This window comes from Carlito syrichta, unplaced genomic scaffold (genome assembly GCF_000164805.1).
Source record: "Carlito syrichta isolate Samal-C Ts95f unplaced genomic scaffold, Tarsius_syrichta-2.0.1 Scaffold130587, whole genome shotgun sequence".
Lineage (NCBI taxonomy): Eukaryota > Metazoa > Chordata > Mammalia > Primates > Tarsiidae > Carlito > Carlito syrichta.
This window is the reverse complement of record NW_007074683.1, coordinates 165,388-192,204: the sequence shown is the minus strand read 5'-3', so window position 1 is coordinate 192,204 and position 26,817 is coordinate 165,388. Positions and strand designations below refer to the sequence as shown.

The 26,817-nt window shown below is 38.9% G+C and overlaps 1 protein-coding gene across 1 annotated transcript in view; it reads left to right on the top strand.

Moving 5' to 3' along the window:
• Positions 1-26,014, top strand: part of LPGAT1 (lysophosphatidylglycerol acyltransferase 1) — a 94,968-nt gene extending 68,954 nt beyond the window's left edge. Inside the window, exons 7-8 of the mRNA XM_008049137.2 lie at positions 18,631-18,737; positions 19,815-26,014. Of these exons, the coding sequence (XP_008047328.1) occupies positions 18,631-18,737; positions 19,815-19,966 (259 nt within the window). The 3' untranslated portion in view covers positions 19,967-26,014. The remainder of the gene's footprint in view (positions 1-18,630; positions 18,738-19,814) is intronic.
• The last annotated feature ends 803 nt before the right edge of the window (positions 26,015-26,817 follow it).

Here is a 26,817-nt window from a genome sequence, read left to right as displayed (position 1 = left end):
TTTTCACCCTATTTAAAAAGTGATTGTTTCCCTCAGCCCAGTATGCATATCACAGTGGATTTGGGATGATTTTCTATTTATATTTCTTGTATTTGAGAGTTATGATATTCAAAGCTTATTCCATAGAGATAAAGTAATGTCACTTCTTAGATGCCAGAATTAAATTATGAAAACCATACAAGAGAGGAATCATAAACTATATTTTATAAATCAAGAGGCATATTTTATCATATATTAACATCTGTGAAAGTGGGAGGCACCTTAAAATCAATATAGTAAAGCATTGGTGGCTGGGCTCGGTGGCTCAGCCTGTAATCCCAGTACTTTGGGAGGCCGAGGCAAGTGGATTGCCTGAGCCTGCGCGTTTGAGACCAGCCTGGGCAACTTGGTGAGACCTTGTCTCTACAATAAGCCAAAAATTAGCTAAGCGTGGTAGCACGCACCTGTAGTTCCAGCTACTTGGAAGGTTGAGGCGGAAGGATCGTCGGAGCCCAGTGTCGACGCTGGGGTGGCCATAAGTATGCCACTGCCCCCAGCCTGAGCAACGGAGTTAGACTCCAACTCAAAAAAATATAAAACAAATAAAAATAAATAAATAAAGCATTGGTTATAATTTAAGTGGGTATTTGGCAGGCAACACTTCAAACAAAAAAAAAATCTAAAAGATAATTGTTGTTCCTTTGCCACCAAACATACCAAAAAGACAGGCAGCACAGTGACAGCCATATAGTTGTCATTTAACTGTTGACAGTGTTTTCTTCTCAGGAGGAACTCTTTATTTTCGTTGTACTATTTGAGGTTTTTAAATATAATATGCATTAGTTCATATTAAAAATTAATTGAAAAAAGAAATTGCCCACAGAATTTAGAATTTTGGTTTAATAATTTTTTGAATAATTGCAACAAAAGCATTTTCATCTGGTGGTTATAAAAATGTAATAAGCTCATGTTTAAACTGCAAGCCATTTAATAGATATTAAACAGATTTTTCCTTTTTAAATCAAGACTATTAAAGTACTCAAATTACATAGTCTAGATTTTCATATTCTTGTGAGGTTTAATACTTTTTAGATATAAAAGTTACAATAAAGTAGAATACAATTAATATAGTAAAAATCAGTTACTCAACATATTGGGGACCAAGTTTTAGATAAACTTTTCCTGATAACTGTGAGTAACTTTAAAGTGGTACACACTTAAGTAGTACACACGTAGGCACTAATATGTTCAGCTCAAGACCCAAAATTATTCATCTGGGAGTGAGAAGATTACCTGTAAAGATTTTTCAGCTAAAAATGGCATTTTCTCCTCAGCAGAAAGGAACAGTGTCCTACCTCTAGTTTTTCTTATGCTAGGGCTTTTTTCTATCATTGCTTATAATTATTGATCATTTCACCTCTACTTTTGCTATCTAATAATTTTTTTCTTCCTGTCTGCTTTTCTTATCAGCCCTAATTTTCTTTTCTTTTTTTTTTTTTTTTGAGTCAGGGTCTCACTCTGTCACCCAGGGTAGAGTGCAGTGGCACACTCAGGGCCACTGCAGCTTTGTCCTGCTGGGCTCAGGTGATCCTTTCACCTCAGCCTTCCAAGTAGCTGAAACTACAAGTGCATGCCACCACACCCGGCTAATTTTTTGATTTATTATAGAGAGAGGTCTCACCATGTTACCCACGCTGGTCTCAAGCTCTGACTCAGGCAGTCCTCTCACTTCTGCCTCCCAAAGTGCTGGGATTACAGGCATGAGCCACCACGCCTGGCATCAGCCCTTATTTTCTATTGCTTTGCCTCTGTGTACTGCTTTTCCCTAGGAAAAGGCTGGATGATTTGGCCATTGGTCACTCTTCAGAGCTCCCAAATGGAAAATTGCATATTAAATTTAATCTTCAGGGTTTTAGTTCTTGCTTACTCATGTTTACCACCCACATGTGTTTCTCTCTCTCTCTCTCTCTCTCTCTCTCTCTCTCTCTCTCTCTCTCTCTCTCTCTCACCAGCAGGATTTTTCCCCCTTTTTAAAAAATAAAAAGAAAACTTTTTAGTTTGACACTATTCATGATAGAGGCATTAAATAAGTGATCTTTTTGAGGTTTGGCTATATTGTGAATTAAGTTCTGTATTTCTGTAATGAAGTTGAAGATTTGAAACAAGTGAATTATCATTTTTAAGTAAGGTAAATTCCTCTGTCCTCTAGTCAGAAGATATGCCTAATTTATTTTCAAATATATATAGGAAGTTACATGTGAAGAAATATTTTATGTTATCATGGTATATTAGTCAGACTTCTCCAGAGAAACAGAATCAATAGGATATACAGATGATCCCTGACTTATGATAGTTCGATTTAAGATTTTTTGACTTTATGATGGTACAAAAGTAATAGGCACTTAGTTGAAACTGTACTTCAGATTTTAAATTTTGATATTTTCCTGGGCTATTAGTATGCAATATAATATTCTCGAGATGCTGTGCAGTAGCAGTGAACCACAGCTGTCAATCAGCTACTTGATCACAAGGGTAAGCAACTGATACTCTACAGTGTACTATGTTTACAGTGTTTTTGGCATATAGTGTTTTGTGTTTTTGCATTTCCTCAGTGACTAAAAAATGCCCATCTGTGTGCGGTATTCAATACTTTATTATAAAATAGGTCTACTGTTAGATGATTTTGCCCAACAGGGGGCTAATGTGTTTTGAGTATGTTTAAGATATGCTAGACTAAAGTATGATATTCAGTAGGTTAGGTGTATTAAATCCATTTTCTTTTTTTTTTTTCTTTTTTTTGAGTTGGAGTCTCACTCTGTCACTCAGACTGTTGTGCAGTGGCCACTCCCGGCCACTGCAGCCTTGACCTGCAGGGCTCTGGTGATCCTTCCACTTCAACCTTCCAAGTAGCTGGAACTACAGGTGTGTGCTATCACACCTGGCTAATTTTTGATTTATTGTAGAGATGAGGTCTCGCCGAGTTGCCCAGGCGGGTCTCAAACCCGTGGGCTCAGGCAATCCACTCACCTCAGCCTCCCAAAGCGTGGGATTACAGGCTGGGCCACCGAGCCCAGCTTGAATACATTTTCAACTCATAATGGGTTTGTCACAATGTAACCCCATTGTAAGTCAAGGAGCATCTGTATATAGATATATAGAAAGATATTTATTATGAGAGATTGGCTCATGTGATTATGGATGCTGACAAGTCCCATGATTTACCATCTGTAAACTGGAGACCTAGGAAAGCCAATGGTGATGTTCTAGTTCAAGTCTGAAGGCCTGAGAACCAAGGGATCCAGTGTTACAAGTCCCAGTCTGAATCTAAAATCCCAAGCACCAAGGAGCTGATGGTGTAAGTCCTGATCTTGTTCTAAATACCTGGGGACTGGGGTATTAATTGTGTAAGTCTCTGTCTGAGTCCAAAAGACTGAGAACCAGGAGTACTGATATCTAAGGGCTTGGAGAAGATGGATGGCTCAGCTCAAGAGGAGAGAGTGAATTTACTCTTCCTCTATGTTTTTGTTCTGTTGGGGCCCTTAAAAGAATAAATGATGCCTTACCTACCCACATGGGAGTGGGCGACAGTCACTGTACTCAGTTCGTCAATTCAAATGCAACCTCTTTCAGAAACACCCTCACAGACAAACTCAGAAATAATGTTTTACCAGCTATCTGGTAATAGCCCAGTCACGACTTAGCCCGGTCATACGAGATTAACCATCACTCATAGTAAAGAGCCAAGATAATGGCAGATAAGGCTAATTTACTCAGGTATTCTCAATATGTGAATCTGAACATGATATGATTGGGAAAACATTATAATCGGGTAAGTGACTGGAAAGAAACATTGGAAATTAGGCACTCTTTTCCCACCTTGTCTCTCTGGGGGTTCACTGTGTCTTTTCCACTTTTCAGTCTCTTCAAGGCCTAGGAAAGTACCATTGGTATTCAAAAAATACTTTCTGTCTTTGAATTTAATGTAGTTTTATTGGAACTATTATACCCCCAAATACAAACATTCATGTGGCTTACATTTTAATTGAACAATGGGTAAGCATAATTTTCATTGATGATCACTGTTTATCTTTTAGTTAACTTAGTCAGTGAATCTTGGAAGGCCCACCTGGATATTTAACCTTTTCATTTAACTTACTCCCAAAAATTGAGGGAAAAAATATATGTGGAGAGAAAAAATCATAAGGTAAAGCAAATGTGGGAAATATTAACACTTGGGGAATCTGGGTAAAACATATCTGAGAATTTCTATACTATTTCTACAACTTTTCTTTGAATCAGACTATTCAAAATAAGTTTTAAAAGTCATTAGACACATGGAAAGCATAATAGTAATTCTCTTCAACAAAACCAATTGTTATGATTTGTATATTGGGTTAGTTCACTTCTGTTCACTCAGCAGGCATTTGTTAAGCATTTTACTGTGTCTCAAAGGATCTGAAACAAATGTAATAAATAAGTTCCAGTTCTAAGTATTGTTATCTCATTGTTAATATATTCAAAAGGCATTGTCATTTGCTTTTGACTGTTGTGAGGAGCAGGGCTCAAGAAGGGGCTCAGTTATCTCTGACTTTGAAGGAAAGCAATGGCCTAAGTGCTGAGTATTTGTCATCTCCTTATCTACATAAACTTTAAAGTCATTCAAAAGTATCTCCTAGTGTGTCCCTAGATTTGCTGCCCTGTAGTGTTTTTAGAAATATCTCCTCTGTATTAAAGTAGGTAAGAGTTTATTCTCAGATAACTGAGTTGTTGTTTTTTTTTAATGTTTCTACTGGTTCCAGGAGGAAGCTATAAATACTACATTTTAGTATGTTGTTAGGCATGAGCAGCTTGCTCAGAATAATGACTCAAAGTAAAACTAGAAATTGAATGCTATTAGATATTCTGGTATGTTAAATTTGACAGGATCTGTTCTTGTCTACATATCTACTTTTTATAACAGGTAGTTTCTGGATTTTTTTAGTTATTCTTGTCACACTAATCCTGGTAGTGTCAGTTAACTATGCCCATGGTATTGATAGCTAACTACATAAAGTTTTACGCTGGCACATTATTGTCAGTTTAATTCAGTTCAGCAAACCTGAGTTCCTACTAAAGTCCAGGCACTGATTTATATATTGGGTATGCAAAGATGAGGATAGCACAGTTTGACAGAAGAAACAGACACATAAGAAAATAAATTAGGACACAAACTAATAAGTATAATCATAAACATAGTTACAAAGGGCAGAGTTGGCACTGAGAAGGAGTTTTTAACTGTCTAGGAGAGGAGAAGAAGGATGCTGGAGAAGGGGACAGTGGTTTAAGATAGTCAAATATGTATCTGCCATAGTAGGAAGTCAACAAATCAATTTTAAATAGGAAAATCAGGGCTGGCACAGTGGCTGATGCTTGTAATCTCAGCATTTTGGGAGGTTGAGGAGGGAATATTGTGTAAGACCAAGAGTTTGAGACCAGCCTGGGCAAATAGCAAGACTCTATCTCTACAAAAAAATTAGCTGGGCATGATAGCAGTGCCTGTAGTCCTAGCTACTTAGGAGGCTAAGGCAGGAAGATCCCTTGAGCCCAGAAGTTTAAGTTACAGCAAGCTTTGATCAGCCACAGCACTCCAGTCCAGATGACAGTCAAACTTTGTCCTAAGAAAATACATACATACATACATACAAATAGGATAATCTAGAAATAATGTTGTTAGCATGTTTGTAAGCTATATGTAGGTAAATAGCAAAATAAACAGTGGAAAGGGATTGTTTCCATATGAGAAACAGGTATCCGTGAAGGGAAAATATAGGATCACTATTTTGTGTTGTCTACTTTATAGTATGCTTTGACTTTTAAAAATTATATGTGCATTTTACTTTCTTAAAAATTAAATTGGGAGACCAAGGTGGGAGGATTTCTTGAGCCTAGAAGTTCAACACTAGCCTAGGCAACATAGCAAGACCTTGTCTCTACAAAAATAGAAAAATTAGCCAGGTGTGGAAACACAAGCTTGTAATCCCAGCGACTTGGGAGGCTGAGGCGGAAAAATCACCTGAGCCCAGGAGGTTGAGGCTGCGATGAGCTGTGATCATGCCACTGCACTCCAGTTGGGGCAACAGAATGAGACCTCTACTCAAAAAAAAATTTTTTTTAATTAAAAATTTTTAAAATTCTATGTCTGAGCTCATTTTCTGTTGCTTTAACAGAGTCTCTGAGACTGGATAATTTATTAAAAATAGTTTATTTCTCAGTGCTGGAAGCTGGAAAATTCAAGGTTGGGTATCTGCATATGGTTAGCTTCTGGTGAGAGCCTTAACGTAGCAAAAGGCATCACAAGATGAGAGGAGCACACTGAGAGCCAAACTGGCTTTTATAACAGCCCTACTCTTGTGATAGCTAACCTACTCTTGTGATAACCCATTAATCCATTAATCCATGAATGGATTAATCTATTCATGAGAGCAGAGCCCTCATGACCCAATCACCTCTTAAAGACCTCACTTCCTAATACTGTTACATTGGAGATTACGTTTCAACATGGGTTTGTTTCAGAGGAGACAAACATTAAAACCATTGCATCCTACTTAATCTTTTAGTCCAAACTCAAGTGGTACCTTTTCCATATATCCTTTGCCATTAGCAAACAAACACTTTCCTTCATTTAACACACCCAGCAGTTGTATTCTGATTGTTACTTTTCTTATCCCTCTGCTAGATTATTAGCTTTTTGAAAATAGGAGCTGTTTATCTCAGAATCTTCTTCAATGCGTATTTCCTTACATGTAGTTGGCATAATTGAATTGAGAGTTTAGCCATGTTGCTTGTTGGCTCACATTTTTGAGTCAGTGGCATAAAAATTCAAATGTTCTAACTCAAATATAGGGAATGCCAGCCACTAAGCACTGCTTTACATCCTTTTTTGAAAGTGTAATTTCGGCCCAGGCATGGTGGCTCACGCCTATAATCTCAAACCCAGGCATGGTGGCTCACGCCTGTAATCTCAGGCAGGAGTATTACTTGAGGACAGGAGTTCAAGACTAGCTTGAGAAATATAGTGAGACCCCGGTGTCTACAAAAAAATTTTTTAAAAGGCGTAATTTCATCTAGTGCTTTTAAATCTGATTGTATGAATTTTGGCAGAATATTTTGTATTTAAGAGCACATTCTAAATTATTGATAATTAGAATTTTCATTTCTCAAAAATTAGGAGCTACTTTTTCATTTGATAGCTATTGATATTGTAAAGGTTTCTTTTATGTATATGTATGTATTTAAATCCACAAGAACTCTTATTTGATTTCAAGAGGACTGGTATTTAGTGTATGTAATCCTTTGCCATATTACGGGATTTATCATTTTAATATTTTAATCCCACGGTGACCAAACAATCAGAGTAACAAAAGTAGATTGCTCTTGAGAGGGAGCATTTGGTCTGTTCTCCTGGCTGTCTCTTTTTTTTTTAATTTTTAATTTTTAATTTTTTGAGTTGGAGTCTCACTCTGTCGCTCAGACTGGAGTGCATTGGCCAGGAGCGGCCACTGCTGCCTCTACCTGCTGGACTCTGGCGATCCTTCCGCCTCAGCCTTCCAAGTGGCCAGAATTACAGGCGTGCGCTACCACGCCCGGCTAATTTTTTTTTTTGACTTATTGTAGAGATGAGGTCTCGCCAAGTTGCCCAGGCGGGTCTCGAACCCGTGGGCTCAGGCAATCCACTCAGCCTCCCAAGGCGCGGGATTACAGGCTGAGCCACCAAGCCTGGGTAACACTGTTCTTTCAAGAGTTCAACTGGTAAACCTAAACTTCCTCTGTTTAATTCAGCCTTATTTTTAATGTCAGTTTTCTTATAAAGATATATTAAATGTTATTTCGAGATCTTCTTTAGACCTTTGGCTCTCACTAAACTATACTTAGGTTGTTTAGGCCTGATTTTATAGTAACAAACAAAATTAATCTTATACAATAAAGTACATACTGCAAGTATCATCTGATGTGATTCAACAAATTTTTTCTCTCTCCTACAGAGAGTACCTATTCTATGCTAACAACAGAAGGACTGTGGCCTTCTTAGACCAGAGAAAGCATTATAGAGGATATATTTGTACTGGACCTTAAAGAATCATGGATGGAATGTAGATAGGTAGAGATGGGAAGGGGAGATGAGTGGGCATTTTGTGAAGTAGTAACTGTATGAACAAACAAATAGAACTATGAAGTCTAGCACATGAATAGGAAACAGTAAGTAAGTAGTCTGTAATATGACGTGCATAAATGGAAGTTGTCAGAAATAAGGTTGGAAAATTTAATTCAGATTTTGGTGTGCCTTAAGAGTCAAGTTAAATATTTGCCTCTAAGTAACTGAAAGTCCAGTTCAAACAGAGTTAGACTTTAACAATACAGGAATTTATTGGTTCATATAACAACATCCAAAATAGGACAGGTTCTATGATGCGCTTAATTTAGTCACTCAAGCTCTATTTCTCCCAATTCTGCTCTGTTCTATGTGTTAGTTTCATCCTTAGCCAGTAGCCATGAGGAAATTTAAGACCTCACACTTCCATGAAAGATGAAAACAAGAAAAAAAATACACCTTATTTTTCTTGTGATCTAAAATTTTTCCCTAAAGGCCCTAAAGAACTTCCATTATTGTCTCCTTGGCCCAAGTTTGCTGTGAGTCCATTCCTATACCCCAATACCTGTAACTAAGGGAATATCACATAACGTTGGTTCTGAATGGGTTCTTAATGGAAAGGATGCAAGGACTACTACATTTACTGAGAGAAAACAGATTTGCAGACGTTTGCTTTGAATGGGTTTATTTTATCTTTTAAATAAAAGCTAGAGAATCCTTTCCTTTGGTAAGAGGATTCCTAAGAGTGATTGCATACTAAATATTGAGTGTCAACAAGGCAGAGATAGCATTTTTTTTTTTTGAGTTGGAGTCTCACTCTGTCGCCCAGAATGGAGTGCAGTGGTCGCTCCCGGCCACCACAGCCTCGACCTGCCGGGCTCCGGCGATCCTTCCGCCTCAGCCTCCCGAGGAGCCAGAACTACAGGTGCGCGTTACCACGCCCGGCTGATTTTTTGATTTATTGTAGAGATGAGGTCTCGCCAAGTTGCCCAGGCGGGTCTCGAACCCGCGGGCTCAGGCAATCCACTCACCTCAGCCTCCCAAAGGCGCGGGATTACAGGCTGAGCCACCGAGCCCGGCTTAGCATATTTTTAATAGTAAAAAACTAATGCAAATATATGGCTGCAACTCAGTGTAGTAGAAGTTAATAGTTTAAAAAGTGCTACTTACACTATAAAACTGTGTCAACTGGAAAACTCAGTAATTTGTAATGCCATTAACTTAACTATATAAAATCTTATTTTAAGTTTTAAATTTTAAAGTATTCCTCTAATATCATGAAATAGACTTTCCTAAACATCCAAATATTTAAGGACAGTTAAATGGAAGAAAGAGAAGAAACCATCAGATTTTCTGAATTGTTGAATTTCATACATAGCTCTGAGGACCCCTTGTGCCCAGAACTGTGCTAGCTAAGAATTGTGGGACTTTACTCTGCTTGGAGTGTGCCCCATACACACATAATCCAGAGGTCAGCCAAAGATTTGGGTAGGGTTTATATCCAGGATTTGTGGCTCCCACTCTGCTCACTTCTTCTGGATTTCTCACTCCAGCTGCTATGGTTTCCCTCATCTCTGTTCTCTGATTCTTCAACCAGTGAGACTTATACATGTTTCTGTATAAGAAACTTATACATGTGTCTATACATGTTTTAGCGTCCCTGTGTGCCACTCACTGGAAACTGTTCTCAAGTGGAAAGTTATTTCAAATGAGAAACTTACCCCAGTGGCATGCCTGTCTTCCAAGTGGCCACTCTCCTCTAATACCTGCCTGATTTTGCTCGCTCTTCAGTGCTGTTTACGAATTACTTTTTTTATTTTGTCCAGATTTTATCATTATTACCTGTGAACTACTATGCCATTACAAGAGGCAGAACTGCTCTTTTGTTGCGTTTTATTGGATCTTGGAAGTCACAGCTGAATCTCAATTTTTTTTTTTTTGGAGTCATCGTCTCACTCTGTCATCCAAACTGGAATGCAGTAGCACATCACAGCCACCACGCCCTTGACCTGCTGTGCTCAGGTCGTCCCTCCACCTCAGCCTTCCAAGTAGCTGGAACTACAGGATGTGCCACCATGCCCCGCTAATTTTTTTGATTTATTGTAGAGACAAGGTCTCACCATGTTGCCCAGGCTGGTCCCAAATCCATGGTCTCAGGCAATCCTCTCGCCTCTGCCTCCCAAAGTTCTGGGATTACAGGCGTGAGCTACCGCACCCAGCCATAAATCTCTAATTTTAAAAGGTGAGAGAGTAGAAGTTGCTTTTAAATATAAATGTGCCCCTGTTTACATTTCTGGACTTTTATTACTTTTAAAGCAATACTCTATTGTACCAAAAAAATTGTAAACACAGGTACCAAAATCCCATGGCAGTACTTAATTATGAGATGTTTATATCTTTATGATTCAAATGTTTTTATTAATTAAGATTAATGTTGATACGAAAACAGAAGATATCTATATTCTTTTTTTTTTTTTGAGTTGGAGTCTCCCTCTGTCACCCAGACTAGAGTGCAGTGGCACACTCCCAGCCAATGCAACCTCTATCTGCTGAGTTCCTACAATCCTTCTGCCTCAGCCTTCCAAGTAGTTAAAACTACAGGCGCACGCTACCACGCCCGGCTAGTTTTTGATTTATTGTAGAGACGAGGTCTTGCCAAGTTGCCCAGGTGGGTCTCGAACCCACGGGCTCTGGCAGTCCACTTGCCTCAGTCTCCCAAAGTGCTGGGATTACAGGCTGAGCCACCGAGCCCAGCCGATACCTGTATTCTTAAAGAGAACTCATAGAATGGTGCCCCAAAGTATGTCCTCAAACTGGCAAAACCCAATTAAGAAACACTGCTAAGCCATCCTCTATAGTGAAATGAGAGCCTTCTGACTTTGTTATTCTCCAGTTTAAAAATCTTTTTGAAAGGGTCATTCTCATAAATTGCTAGTGGAAATCTATATTGGCATAAGCTTTTTGAAGACAGTGTAGCAATATCTTTCAAAATTACTCATGCATTTAACTTTTGAAATAGCAGTTTTACTTCTGGAAATGTATCCTATAGACAAACCTACAAGCCGGGCTCGGTGGCTCAGCCTATAATCCCACGCTTTGGGAGGCTGAGGTGAGTGGATTTCCTGAGCCTGTGGGTTCGAGACCCGCCAGGGCAACTTGGCGAGACCTCATCTCTACAATAAATCAAAAATTAGCTGGGCATGGTAGCACGTGCCAGTAGTTTCGACTACTTGGAAGGCTGAGGCGGAAGGATCGCCGGAGGCCAGCAGGTAAAGGCTGCGGTGGCCGGGAGCGGCCACTGCATGCCAGTCTGGGTGACAGAGTGAGACTCCAACTCAAAGAAAAAAAAAAAAAGACAAACCTATATATGAATGAACATTTATATAATGGTATTTATTACGACATTGTTTATAAAAACAAAAGAAAAGAAACTGTCCATCATAAGGAATGAGAAGAATTTAATGTTTACCATGTATTAAGCGATTACAATGAAAATTAGAAAATTTTTTTTAACATAATAGTAATGAAAATATGATCTATCAAAACTTGTAGAATATAGCTTACTCTGTGAATAGAAAAAAGATTTATAACTTTAAAATGCTTATGTTAGAGCTGGGCACAGTGGCTCACGCCTGTAAGCCCAACACTTTGGGAGGTGGGGGGGAGAGGATAACTTGAATCCAGGGGTTTGAGACCAGCCTGGGCAACTTGTCAAGACCTCATCTCTACAGTAAATCAAGAAAAATTAGCCAGGTGTTGTGGCACACGCCTGTAGTTCCAGCCACTTGGAAGGCTTAGATGGAAGGATCGCTTGAGTCCAGCAGGTCAAGGCTGTAGTGGCTGTGAGCATGTCACTTCACTCCAGCCTCAGTGAGACTCCAACTCAAAGATAGATACATAGATACATAGATAGATAGATAGATAGGTACATAGATAGATGAAAAGAAAACTTAAAAGTCAGTGATCTCTGCCGGCCTCGGTGGCTCAGCCTATAATCCCGCGCTTTGGGAGGCTGAGGTGAGTGGATTGCCTGAGCCTGTGGGGTTTTTTTTGTTGTTTTTTTTTTTGAGTTGGAGTCTTACTCTGTCGTCCAGACTGGAGTGCAGTGGCCGCTCCCGGCCACCGCAGCCTCAACTTGCTGGGCTCCGGTGATCCTTCCGCCTCAGCTTTCCAAGTAGCTGGAACTACAGGCGTGCGCTACCACGCCTGGCTAATTTTTGATTTATTATTGAGATGAGGTCTCTCCAAGTTGCCCAGGCGGGTCTTGAACCCGCGGGCTCAGGCAATCCACTCACCTCAGCCTCCCAAAGGCACGGGATTACAGGCTGAGCCACCGAGCCTGGCTGAGCCTGCGGGTTTGTAACTCGCCTGGGCAACTTGGCAAGACCTCATCTCTACAATAAATCAAAAAATTAGCCGAGCGTGGTAGCACACACCTGTTGTTCCAGCTACTTGGAAGGCTGAGGAGGAAGGCTCGCTGGACCCCAGCAGATAGAGCCTGTGGTGGCTGGAAGCGTGCCACTGCACTCCAATCTGGGCAACAGAGTGAGACTCCAACTCAAAAAAAAAAGTCAGTGATCTCAAGAAGTTAGAAAAATAAAAGCAAATTAAATCTAATGATAGAAAATAGAAAAAATAAAGGTAAACTTGTTGGAATAGAATACATATAGCAGAAATAATAACAATACCAAAAAATTGTTTTTTTTTTAAAAAAAAACAGTATAAAATTGATCAACTCTTGGCAAGACCGATCAAGAAAAATATAGCCGGGCTTGGTGGCTCAGCCTGTAATCGCAACACTTTGGGAGTCCAAGGCAAATGGATTGCCTGAGCCCATGGGTTCGAGACCCACCCGGGCAACTTGGCAAGACCACTTCGCTACAATAAATCAAAAAAATTAGGCGGGCATGGTAGTGCACGCCAGTAATTCCAGCTACTTGGAAAACTGAGGCAGAAGGGGATCGCCAGAGCCCAGCAGGTTGAGGTTGCAGTGGCCAGGAGCGTGCCACTACACTCCAGCCTGGGTGACGGAGTGAGACTCCAACTCAAAAAAAGAAGCGAAAAGAAAAAAAAACATAACCAGGCTCGGTGGCTCAGCCTGTAATCCCGTGCCTTTGGGAGGCTGAGGTGAGTAGATTGCCTGAGCCTGCAGGTTTGAGACCCGCCTGGGCAATTTGGCGAGACCTCATCTCTACAATAAATCAAAAAATTAGCTGGGCGTGGTAGCACGCGCCTGTAGTTCCAGCTACTCGGAAGGCTGAGGCGGAAGGATCACCGGAGCCCAGCAGGTTGAGGCTGCAGTGGCTGGGAGCATGCCACTACCCTCCAGCCTGGGTGACAGAGTGAGACTCCAACTCAAAAAAAACCCATAAAGCGCACATTACCAATATCAAGCTTAAAAAGGAGACAGCATTACAGATCCCATAGTTATTTAAAAGAGGAGTTGGTTGCAGTGGGTGTACACCTGTAGTCCCAGCTACTCAGCAGGCTTAGACAGGAGAATCCTTAGAGGTTAAGAACTCAAGGCCAGCCTGGGCACCATAGCAACACCCTGTCACTTAAAAAAAACAAAAGAGAATTAAAGGACATTAGGTACAACTCTTTCATAGCACAGAAAAAGAAAGGATACTTCCTAGCTTGTTTTATGAGGCCAGCATAAAATTGATACCAAAACCTTAGAAAGGGATCTGATTATAATGTGATTCATAAGTAATGTTCCTCTCTGATATTTTTTCAAATGACCATACTTCATGTGCAATTTTTTTTAGTTGGAATCTCACTCTGGCTCCCAGGCTGGAGGGCAGTGGCACACTCCCAGCCACCACAGCCTCGACCTAATGGGCTCCAGCTATCCTTTCGCCTCAGCCTTCCAAGTAGCCAGAACTACAGGCGCGCGCTAACACGCCTGGCTAATTTTTTATTTATTGTAGAGATGATGTCTCGCCAAGTTCCCCGGGTGGGTCTCGAACCCGTGGGCTCAGGCAATCCACTCACCTCAGCCTCCCAAAGTGCTGGGATTATAGGCTGAGCCACCGAGCCCGACTCGTGCAATTTTAAGAAAGTGTTTGAAGGAGTTTGACTATATTCATTCTTATTATTTTAGAATCCCTTGTATTTATTTGACTGGTCTGCACATTGTGTTTTACTGAGTATAATATAGAATTATTTAGTCCTTTTTTGATGATATGCATCATTATAATTTTCAAATCCTTACTAAGTAACTGGCATATATTTTGCCTAAACCTGATATAGCAACTTAGACCACTTTGAAGAATGGGAAGATTTAGACCCTGGCCAAACATAGAAAATCATCTTAGACCTTCTAGAAATAAGAGGACAATTTTTCAGAAGAGATGGTAGATTGGATTCCATGTCTATTTTTGTGTTCTCCTAAAACCCCAGTAAATAAAACTAAATGGTTTTCTTAAGGTGTAAATCCACAAGGATGAGGAAAACAATATGAAAAACAATGACAACACAACTTGGGAAGTTGGGAAATAGAAGAAACAGTAAATAACATAAAAGAACCCTAAGTCAGCTATGAGAAAGTCAAGAGCCAACCTTATACCATAGAACTTCTTAAAGGCTGGCAGTATCAGTACCCTTGGGAAGACTAGCTGAAATCTGTTTAAGAACTCCAGTCCTCCAAGCGCCACACTGCACAGTTGGGAGATTATTCTTTCCCTGCTAGGAAGAGGGAAACAGGGGCTCTCATCAGGTATGGTGACTTATGCCTGTAATCCCAGCACTTTGGGAGGCAGAGGCAAGAGGATTGCCTGAGCCTAGGGGTTCAGACCAGCCTGAACAACATGGTGTGAGACCTCATCTCTACAATAAATTAAAAAATCAACTGGGCATAGCGGCGCATGCCTGTGGTTCCAGTTACTTGGAAGGCACCTGAGTCCAGCAGGTTGAGGCTGCAGTGGCCAGTGTTACAGCCTGGGAGACAGAGTGAGACTCTGACTCAAAAAAAAAAAAAAAAAATAGGGGCTCTCTGACAGGAGGTGTGACTGAGGCAGAGGTTCTGTGATGAAAACAGCATGGTGAAGTGATGTTAGTATACTGACTGCTGAGATTCCCCCTTTACTCTTTAACAAGGAAGTTAGGAGATCTTTCTCTGGGGAAGGGAAAACCAATGTAAATATCCCAGCCAGATAATCCTCAGTGAGGCCAACAGTCAACTCCACTCACATGCTGAGAGCTTTCACTGCTGTTTTGTCCCACATCTGTAAGTGTGAGCAAAGAATTACCTAATAACTCGTAATCTAACCAATCTGAACTCTGAAAAATAAATATTAAAATAAACATAAGTAAGGTGATAATGGATGAGCCAGGTACGGTGGCTCACGCCTGTAATCCCAGCACTTTGGGAGGTGGAGGCAAGAGGATTGCTTGAACCCAGGGATTCGAAACCAGCCTAAGAAACTTGGCAAAACCTCGTCTCTACATTAAATAAAAAAATTAGCTGGATGCGGTGGGGCGTGCCAGTAGTTCCAGCTACTTGGAAGACTGAAGTGGAAGAATCACCTGAGCCCAGCAGGTCGAGACCGCAGTGGCTGTGAGCATACCACTGCACTCCAGCCTGAGCAACAGAGTGAGACACTGACTCAAAAAAAAACAGGTGACATGGATGAATAGAGACTATACAAGGAAATAACTGCTTCCAAAAATCTTTTATAGAACATTGTAGTCATTAACCCTTTTCTCTTTTGTGAATGTTTAAATTTTTTCATTATAATTTTTAAAAGCTCTTGTAAAAATAAGATATTGTAACAATAAAACAGTAATAGTCTACTATAAAAAGGAACACTCAGAACAATAAAAGAACTCTTAAAAATTAAAAATACTTGAGTATGAACGATTATTGATTTATAAAAAGGGAAAATATTTAGCCGGGCTCGGTGGCTCAGCATGTAATCCCGCGCCTTTGGGAGGCTGAGGTGAGTGGATTGCCTGAGCCCGCAGGTTCGAGACCCACCTGGGCAGCGAGACCTCATCTCTACAATAAATCAAAAAATCATCCGGGCGTGGTAGCGCATGCCTGTAATTCTGGCTACTTGGAAGGCTGAGGCGGAAGGATCGCCGGAGCCCAGCAGGTCAAGGCTGCGGTGGCCGCGAATGGCCACTGCACTCCAGTCTGGGCAACAGAGTGTGAGACTCCAACTCAAAAAAAATTAAAATTAAAAATTAAAATTAAAATCTCAGTAAAAAGTTTAGAAGTTAAGTAAGAAATCTCTCAGAAAGGAGGACAAAAAGATAGAGGTGGAAGAAAGTGATTTCTAGCCCTAAATCCTGTAATCTAGCCAAATTATCAACCAAATTTGAAGACAGAAAAAACACATGGGCAGACATCCAAGATTTCAAGTGCCTTTTTCTCAAACAACTGAAGAACGTGTTCCATCAAATGAGTAGTTAGAGAAAAAGGAAGACATGAGGTATAGGAAACATTATATTCACTTTATAAGTACAGGAAATCACCAGGACAGTAGTGAAGGGACTTCCCAGAATGAAAACTACAGGCAACAAATCCATAGTCTGGGGGGTGAAATTTCTTTAGGAAGGTGAAATTGAAAGACTGTGATGCAAGGGAATGCCTTAGGAAAATATCTAGACCATGGTCAGACTGGCCCACTGCCTGTTTTTAAATAAAGTTTATTTGTACACAGCTATGCATATGTATTTGATGTCTCTGACTGCTTTCATACTACAAAGCAGAATTGAGTAGTTGTGACAGGGACAATATAGGCTGTGTCAAACTTAAACAATAAGATTCCAGAAATATGGGTAAATATGGAGTTCATTCAAGCACCAAGTTTGAGGACAACTGCTCAGGAAGCACAGACTCCAAAAAATGTAAGTCAGTGTTATAAAGTATAGAAGTTTGGGGTCATTTATATAGACAAGGTTTAGGAAAGCTTACAGAATTTCAACGTCTTTGTATAGAAGGCTTAATGCATAGTTACAACCAACCATCTGATTAGTCAGGGTGGTCTTTTTCTTTGAGGAAAGGTATATTTAACATTCCACACCATGATGTAAGAAGAGTCATGGGGTCTTTTGCACCATCTTGTCTAAGTTAGGTATTGGATAATAAAGAAGGCAGTTAATCCATAACAGAGATTGATCATTAAAAGGGGAGGAGGTCTGGTCTCTGGTGTCCTCTAGTTATCTACAGAGTGAAGAAAACAGTTTATCTGTAATCTAAGAAGCAGAAATTGCAACTACATGCTACATGACTCAGATCAAGGTCACATTTTTCTTCATGCTTAAGGTGTTTTGGAGGTTCCAGCAGCGTAAATTCTATTTATTTTCATTCACACTTGCAAAATGTAGCATATATTCTCTCTGGCCCTTTAAGAAAAAACTTGCAGACCTGATCTAGAGAATTGATCCTAGACAACTGACGGGGAGCTTGTGGTTAAATTTGTTATATGTACATAGAAAATTAAGCAAATGGAAAATAATACAATTGCTCAATCTAGGGAAAATTAAACTTGGGCAAGAAAGGAAAAGTAGCCACAGTTTACTCCATGGCTTAGCTATGAATATATTTACATGATTAGAATAATACAAATGCCTAATATTGAGCTAACGGAAATTACTGTGCAACTATATTGGGAAGATGGGAAGAATGTGCATGTGTGATGGGAATAAGAAGAAGAAAGAGCTTAATCCTCTTATTCCGTAGTAGGAAGTCAGTAGATAAAGCCTAAAACTGAAGAAGAAACATGGTGATAAATATCAAGATAGTCAAGAAGTGAAAATGGATTCCTCTGGGTAGGAAGAAATGAAGGGAAGTGGGATAGGACTGCCATTTGTCATACAAACAGACCTCTTGCTGACTTTTTAAACTATGTGCCTTTATACCTTTGATAAAGAAAAAGAATAGACCTGCCATGGTGGCTGGTACCTGTAATCCCAGCACTTTGAGTTTTGAAGCCAGGAGTTCAAAAATAGCCTGGACAACATAGCAATACCCCATCTCTACAAAAAATTATCTTAAAAAATGAGCCAGGCATGGTGGCATGTTCCTGTAGTTCCAGCTACTCAGGAGGCTGAAGCAAAAGGATTGCTTGAACCCAGGAATTTGAGGCTGCAGTGAGCTATGATGGCACCACTGTACTGCAGCCTGGGCAACAGAGGGAGACCCTGTCTCAAAAAAACAAACAAAAACCTCATCTGTTCTAAATACTGTTTCTACTTAAACCTACAAACATGGGAAGCCATAGTTATTACCAGTAGTTACTTATCAATACAAGATAATTTAAAAGATTGTTTTCAGCATTTAGCCCTAGACCTAACATAATAGAATCATCCAAATTTGAATGAATGTGTAAATGAAGTTTATTGTGTAATTACCAATTTTTAAAAGCCAAGCTGCCTGAGAAGCTGAAGAAACCAACGCTTGCAAAAGCAAAGGGGGATAACATGATTTTATTCAACTTTTCATCATAAGTTGTGGTTCTGAATGATTTTGACTTATGAATTAAAGTAGTTTTTGCCTCTTTTCTAACTTTTAATAGGCTCTTTCCAATTAAAGATGTACCCTTGGAGACTGATGACCTTACCAAGTGGCTCTATCAACGATTTATTGAAAAAGAGGATCTCTTATCACATTTTTATGAAACAGGTACACAATATCCTCTAAATAGTTGCATATTGTAGCAGTGATAATGGAAGCCTTTTTTAAGGAAGGCTGTTTGCATATTCGATCTTGAAACTTAAAAGTGCACTCTGTAAATTGCTTGTGAGAAGCAAATCCCCTCATGAATCAGCTTACCCTGGGGGATTACCAGCAAGGACAAAGACTGTTTGAAATGCTGAAGAGTGTTATCAAGATGACCTTAGGTAATATTGCTCTGAAGTAATCTAGCTTTCCTTTCCAGAAACAGATTTGAAAACATCTGTCTACTTTGTGTTTCTTTTTATTAAGATATATTTCATAAAGCATATTGCATTTTGAAAATAGTATCAGTGTTATACAACCCCTTTTTGTGTCCAAAAAACACTTAACTTGTAAATAAAGTAATTAGTATAAGTTACACTATTTCAGAAATTATTTAATGTCATTGTCACACATTCCGTGTCCCAACGACTGTAGAAATCTATAGGGATCCAGTGAGAAACAAGGCAGCTAATGTACCTGCTTTCATGCAAATTTATGCAGATTATATTCCACTGGGTGACAGCAACAAATCTGTAGACAGATAGATTGATTGGGACCATTACAGATTGGGGAAATTGCCAGGAAGGAAATAAACATGGAGGTAAGAGAAAGTAACTAGGGTCTGATATGGAAAGAATGCAAAGGAGCCAGCCAGTCACTAAGATGGAAAAGGAGAGCATTCCAGGCAGTGTATAATGGCAAAAGCCAAAGGCTCAGAGACAGGAAAGGACTAGGCAGCTTGGAAGTAGTATTTCAAATGAGATCTCTCTTCTAGAGCAGTGTAAAGTCAAGGAAGATGCTTAACACACACACACACACACACACACACACACACACAACAGCTTGGAAGTAGTATTTCAAATGAGATCTCTCTTCTAGAGCAGTGTAAAGTCAAGGAAGATGCTTAAAACACACACACACACACACACACACACACACACACACACACACGCAACTCTAGTTAAACTAATACCCAGCTTTTAATCTAGGAGATCTACCACTATAGCAAAACAAATTAATATTTTTTCTCTTGTCTTTTAGGAGCTTTTCCACCTTCCAAGGGCAATAAGGAAGCTGTTTCCAGGGAGATGACACTCAGCAACATGTGGATATTTCTCATACAGTCTTTTGCATTTTTGTCAGGCTATATGTGGTATAACATCATTCAGTATTTTTACCATTGCCTGTTTTAGGAACTGACTTGGACTTGTCAAGGTCACCATAGGAGTTCAGACTTTCTTTCATAAGTGTGCATTATTTTACATGTGCAAATCAGAATATATGAAAAGCAAAAGAAATTCAGTGGATGGATTAATATTTATCCCCCTTTGGGATATTTTAAAACTCTACTAAAATGAGAATTAGTAATATAATGACCTGCTAATATATTTTAAGAACTCTTCATGTTTTAAAAAGATACACTCTAGTACATATTTAAGCAAACATCACATTTGGAGAAGAGGAAATCATAAAATTATCCTAGAAGACTATCTGAGAGAAATTCTGTTGCCACCAGATTTACTTGATAATTTAGTTCAAGCTCAGAAAGTTATATTTATCCCTCTTAGCTAGTAGTCTGTATTAGGGCAGTACTCTAGGCCCTCAATTCCACCAACTCGTGCCATGTTACTAAAAACCTTGAGGGGAGCTGGCTGGCACCTTCTGAAGAACTGTTCCTTGTCATTTGCAGTAACAAACTCCAGTCCTCAACAAGTAGCTGAGGTACATTGTTGGCATTCTCTGCATGGGAAAAGCAGTGTCCTTTGGACCCATTCTGATGCTGGAATGTGTTCTTTACAAAGGTTAGCTTAGTCCAACACCATGTTTACATGCACTCATGCTTTTCCTTACCTGATTTCTCATTTTGTATGAAAGGCATATCATAGATCGATAATTGCATTTTACATAATGCACTTTTATCAGATGCGGATATAGCAGAGGGTTAGCGGTATAGCCTGAAAACAAATGTGAGCATTCTCTAGAGGCTATCCTGTCTGCATGTTTATGTGCCTGCTGAGGCTCTCCAGACCACCCTGCCTTGGGCATCACCGTGACATGATGCCTCTGTTGTAGCTCAGAGGCTTTTATTTTTTCCATTTTGACATTAGCACTGAATGCATTTGGGGATGGTTGGGACAAATTAGTATCAAACATTTAAATGATCAATTTAAGGGGAAGTAAGTTAGTTTATTAGAAAAATAAGAGATAGTGACTTAGAATGGTGACAGGTTCTCACATGGCAACCCCAGAACCTGTGCAGATAATAGTGTATTCTATCATCACTTCAAGGAGCTACCCCTATCAGGGTAGGTGTAGCCAGGAGAGAGACCACAAAAGGCTTACCAATCTCTTCCAATTGCATTTGAAGAAGATAAAGTCATGTTTCTATTTCCAGAAAACACTTTTTAAATTTTGTCACTATGTTCATGTGGTTTACCTCACAGGAGAAACCATACTCTTCTCAAAAAGTGCTGGCACTGCATTAGTGTAAGACAGAGTATGTTTTCTGGCATGGGATTGTAAAACCATTAAGATCCTAGTAAGTCAGTGATAGTTTTCTGTGATATGATTATTATTATAGATTACCCTGTTGTCACTAATCACACAAATAACAATTCTGAGAAATAGACTATAAAACAAAAATAAAGGCTATTTTCTACTTTTAAATAAACCAAAAAAAAAAACTGAAAATATGTGAATTTTCCCCCAGTTATGTGGGAAAGGTAAAGCAACACCAAATAAAAGCCCACAGCAGCTTCGTATTTAGGATAACTCAGTGCATATGTGAAAGAAAATGACATGTTAACTGAAATACCTCATTGAATATTATACTACTACTGCTAAAATGCAGAAGACAGTGTTAGTGTGTTTGGTTTAGTAATGGTTGTTATAAATGCTGTTTTCTTGAAATATAAGCATTTCACATGTGTTCTACAGTGACAGTCAATAAATGAAACCAATCTGAATTTAGAGGTATGGATGATGATAGGAAGCCAAAGAGAAGCTCAACAATGCTTCTGTTTGAGGCCCAGCAAACACTACCAAATTACAAGATGAATTGGAATTGTTCATTTGAGAGATTAGTCAGCCATCTGGGGGAAAAGCTGCTCACTGTCAAGGATAAGCATACACAGTCCTAGCTAATAGACTTTTTCCTCATTGCTATAGCAAGCCACAGGGTAGAGTGGCCAGTTCTCCTATCCAAAAAAAAAAAATACATATTTAAATATGGCTTAGGGCCACTTTTGCCATCACTGTGCTCCAAAGGAACATGATGTTGTTAAATATACTGTACACATTACAAAAACTATCCTGTAAGATGCTTTACTTTTCAAGTGCAGTGTCATTTCCACAGTCTCTAGAGTGACAAATACCAATAGATGTGTGAGTTAATTTTTGAAAATAGATCTGTGAGTTGTAAATAGGTATGTATTTGATCTGCCCTGTCCCTCTTTGATTCTTTATCAACATGTTCTCTCTCTTCTGTTTGCAAAATATGTTTGTTTGAGAGCATTGATAGTGCTTTCCTCATCAGTAACTGGAGTTCTCCTGCTTGCACTAGAGAATGTAAAAGAGAGAATCAGTGTTCTTATATGGCAATCTGAGGAAGCAGCAGTATGCTACTATACAGAACTGAATAAAAATTCCTGATTTGTACTTTCTTTGTGAAGTGAGATGAAAGGAGGTTTAAAGAATATATTTTTTGTCAAGAGGAAAGAAAATAAAACTGTGCCAGTTTTATACCACTAGCTTCTGGAATCTCTGCACTTCTGGGTCTTGGCTGGACTGCCTGGATTCTCACAGCAGCAGAGTTGAAACTCATTGCTGGAATCCTGGTATCAACAAGTCATAGCGATGGAGCATCTGCTTGGCCACAGAGGTGTAGTGCCACAAAAGTGACCAAGCCAGCGGTTCACTCTTCAAAAACAATTGTTGGTGTTGAAATATACATATATGGTATAGGAATCTATAAGCAGTGGAAAACAAAGAAAAATTACTTGAATATGGAGTGGAAAAGGACGTTTTAAGTGGGCAAATTAGTTGAGAATCTGAACAGTTGATTTTTTAAAAGTTATGAGTTCAGATCGGTCATATTATTCATTTTTAATATTACAGCTGATCCTTAATTTTCCACAGTAAAGGAAGTAGGGATTACTGGATGATTGATTGTTAATTACTGGTTAATTCAGTAATAAGCCAAAAACCTAATTTTATTTAGGAGTTTGAATTTTTATTTTCATCAAACTTTCCTTCCGAATGCTTACTAATTAAAAACTGATTTCAGTTTTTTATAGCTTATTTTTCCTATGTGTTTATGACTATGTTAACAATAGTGAAATAATGTGGAAAAATAGACAGCTGTCAGGAAGAGGGTATACAAAAACCTGAATAATCTATGGGCTAGAAAAGGCATCCCTGAATAATCAAGAGTTGGCAGCATTGGCAGTACTCTCATGTCTTGTGAAAATAAAATCTTGAGTCACCAAATGCGAACTTCAGAACATCATACTAGCATTGCTGTTTTTTGGATTGATGTAAGAACACCTCTTCACTCCTTGCTCATGTTGCTTCCTTCTTGTGGATTTGTCTTGGTAATGTTTTTTTGACAATCATTTTCCTGAAGACTCTTCTGAACTAGTTGGACCTGGTTATAGTCATAGAAAGTAGTCTTTAATCATGAGTAGTCTTCTTGGATTCCTTTTATATTTAAGATGAAAATGTTTTATTTGCACTACTGAATAGGAAGAGTTAATTGTTTTCTTTGTTCTTTTGGAGTCTTTACACAGGACTTTACTCCAGAGTTACCATTGTGAGTGCATTCAGCTCTGGTCCACAAAGGATGGATAAAAATGATCTGTGGTATTGTTTTGCCCTGCAGTGCTGTGAGCCTTACATCTGTCAACATGAAGGGCAAAGTCAAAAACAGCACTGGGCAGCAGGAAAGGTAGAGACTACTATGTTTGGGACCAAAACCACCTAAGTTGGAAATTTCTAGATCCCAAAGGGGCCAGGTATTCTCTGGAGCAGTCATTGGTTGGTGCTTTATTGTAATTATTTTGCATCAATCCCCAACAATTAGGAACTGGACCCTGAGAATAAGCTGAGGGTGCTAAACTGTTGGGGGAGGGTGACTGTAGCCATATGGAAGACAAAATATGGATTTTTCTGCAAAATTTCCATCTGAGGATTTTTACATTTAATATTTTTTTAAGACAGTTTAAAGAGCAAAAAAATGTATGTGTATTCTAGTTGCAAAGTGTGCACACATATCTTGAATGGCTTTATTTTTATTGTATAAAACTGTTAAACACATGACTGTGATGCACAAATTCTTTACATGTAAGGAGTCTATGCATTTAACAGTAATTTATTTTATGATTGGGTAATGAGACAGTTATACATTTAACTGCCATTATTTTTATTAAGTGCTTTCATTTTCTTTACAGTTATTACAAAATTGTATTTATTTTATACAGATGGATTTTCATTTTCCTGATGCTGTAATGTTTACTTCAGCTTGTTGACTTTTCTTTCTTTGTGTTATCTGCATGTTGTAACGTGTGATAAGATGAATGTAAAAGGCTGTGGCAACTGTAATTAATTTTTGTAAAGGGCTGGTCACATGTGGATCTGGTTTATGAATGCATTTGGGATGATTTTAGTAACCAGATCACCTTTTCAGAAATTTAGATGTGAACACCAAAAGAAGCATTTTCTCAACAAAAATTAATAGCTGGTTCTATTTTTTTTTAAACCTAGAAAAAAATAAAGTTGATTTTTTCCAAGTACAGTGCTTTTAATTCTTAGTTGTGGGGATGAGGTGTTTGTGTTTTTTTGGAGCTATTTGGGCATTAATGTCTGTAGACAAGTACTGAAAGCATACCATGGCAGTTGGATGCTGAAGGCAAACTGAAAATCCAAGTGAAAAAAAAAGTTAGACTTCTTTCTTTGGTTCAAAAATATTTCCCCCCTTCTCTCCATTCTTCCCATCTAGTGGTGTGCTGGTAAATGGTTAACAGTCCACTCTCCTGGGGAAGAAAATTATGTATTCAAGTGTATATAAGTTTGTTATAAATTTTGCTGATAGCAAGGATGTATGACATAATTAACAAATGATAATGATATAAATAATTTGTTGTAGATCCCATATAGCCCAGTTGATTCTCACAGGATACTTAATTACTTCTTGCTAAACTCTTATAGTCAATTTATGGTTGACTGCATTTCAACCGTAATTTGAAAATGGCATTACATCCTAATCTACTAACTCACTTCCCAGTAAATCTATTGTCATTCAGTCTGAAACGTGATCTACGATTAAACTATTTCTTACCCTTCGACGAAGTATACTCATTAAACTGAAACCGCTTTTAGCCTCAACACTAATTTTAAGTTTATGTAATTTAATTTTGATAACAATTGCTTAACAACTGCTGGCAAAATTATAAAATGTAACTATTAGCTCTGTGGAGCCAGTAGGAGCTATATCCAGCACACCACTGCCCCATCTTAATTGTGTCTGTGTTTCTTTTAACTATTAATGTTGAATAAGCCTCTCATAGTTGATCTACTCGCTGATCTCAGGAAATTCTTATTACTGACCCTGCAGAGGCTTTACAGGGTGAGAAAAACATTAACATCAGTCCTACAGAGTGAGCTTTTGATTTTGAAGAGCTTGACAAAAGCAAACCTTTCCTGAAGTTTGCATATTTCTAAAGTTGGTTCTATGCTTCCATTTCTCAAAGCTAAGTAAGCTGTGGTGTAGACATTTCTTAAGATTTTGTTAGCATTTGAAACATCACTTGTTTAGATATTTGTAGAACATATTTGATCCCGATGAAAATGAGTTAAATAATTGCAGTTGTCTACCTCTTCTTTTTCTGTGTATATTTGGGCTGCTATTTTAGTGAGGTTCTAATTTCTTTTTCCCCTGGAAGTACTTTCTGTGGAAGACAAAGAACTGTTGGGGACAGAGACCCCTAAACAGATTTGAAGTACTCAGAGATCTATTGCTGACCAGCCCTATTCCTCATGAGTTGGGGGGGGGCATTGTTTTTAATTCCCACTTAATATGAAATGCTTGTTTTTAAAATGCTTCTTCCTGCTGTAAAAAAAAAGGTATTTTTAAGAGGAAAAAAAATTCTCTTTTGGCTCTAAGAAGAAGTCAGCTGTATGAATAGGTGTGGCCATATCATAACATGCTGATACGATAGAAATCAATAAATTTTTACCTCTCAGGATTTGGGTAACCTTGTTCTTAACTCTTAGAGACTTGAGAAACATAAACTAAGTCTTAACAGTTCAGATCACATAGAAACCGACACACAAATGGAATGTGGGTAGAAGGTTGACTGGCTACTGTAAGTCAGACAAGCTCCTTTCATAATCAGAAAAATACTCAAGTAGGTATGATTGAACCCATTTTACAAAAGAAGAGTTGGACCATGTTTTCTGCTAGTAGACATGGAGCATATCACATATCTCCTTTCTGAATTCTCCCTGGAAAGATGGTATTGCCTCCCTTTGGAATACTTTGTGCCTTTTAGGTGTGAAACTCACTCTGGAGATGGAGATGGTCAAGTTCTCACTGTTTACCTACCTGAGGCAAGAGAGACCACTCAGCCGTCAATTGTGATTATAGCAGATATCTTAGCAGTGTCATTGAAAAACCCTGGGGTTGGGACATCTCCCCTAAAATACTAATTGCTGCATCTTCATCCCCTTGCTTCATTTTTGATAGAAAAACTCCCCAAAAAGGGTCTTACTGAGTTGACACTGTATCAGGGCCAGCTGAGGGGCAGTTGAGGGAAAAGAAAATAGGTGCCTAGAGAGTATGGAGTGAGGGTGGGATTGGCAGCTGAGGGAAAATGCCAGGGGAGGGAGGGGCACACCTTATCAACAAGGGTACCTGCATAATGAACATTTGTGTATCTAACCCTGAATTGTAACCCTACATCTTTAAAATAAAGGTTTTTTTAAAGTGCAGAGTGCTAGAAAGAGGAACCCAGGAGTGTATTAAGACAAAGGAAAGGCCAAAAGCTGC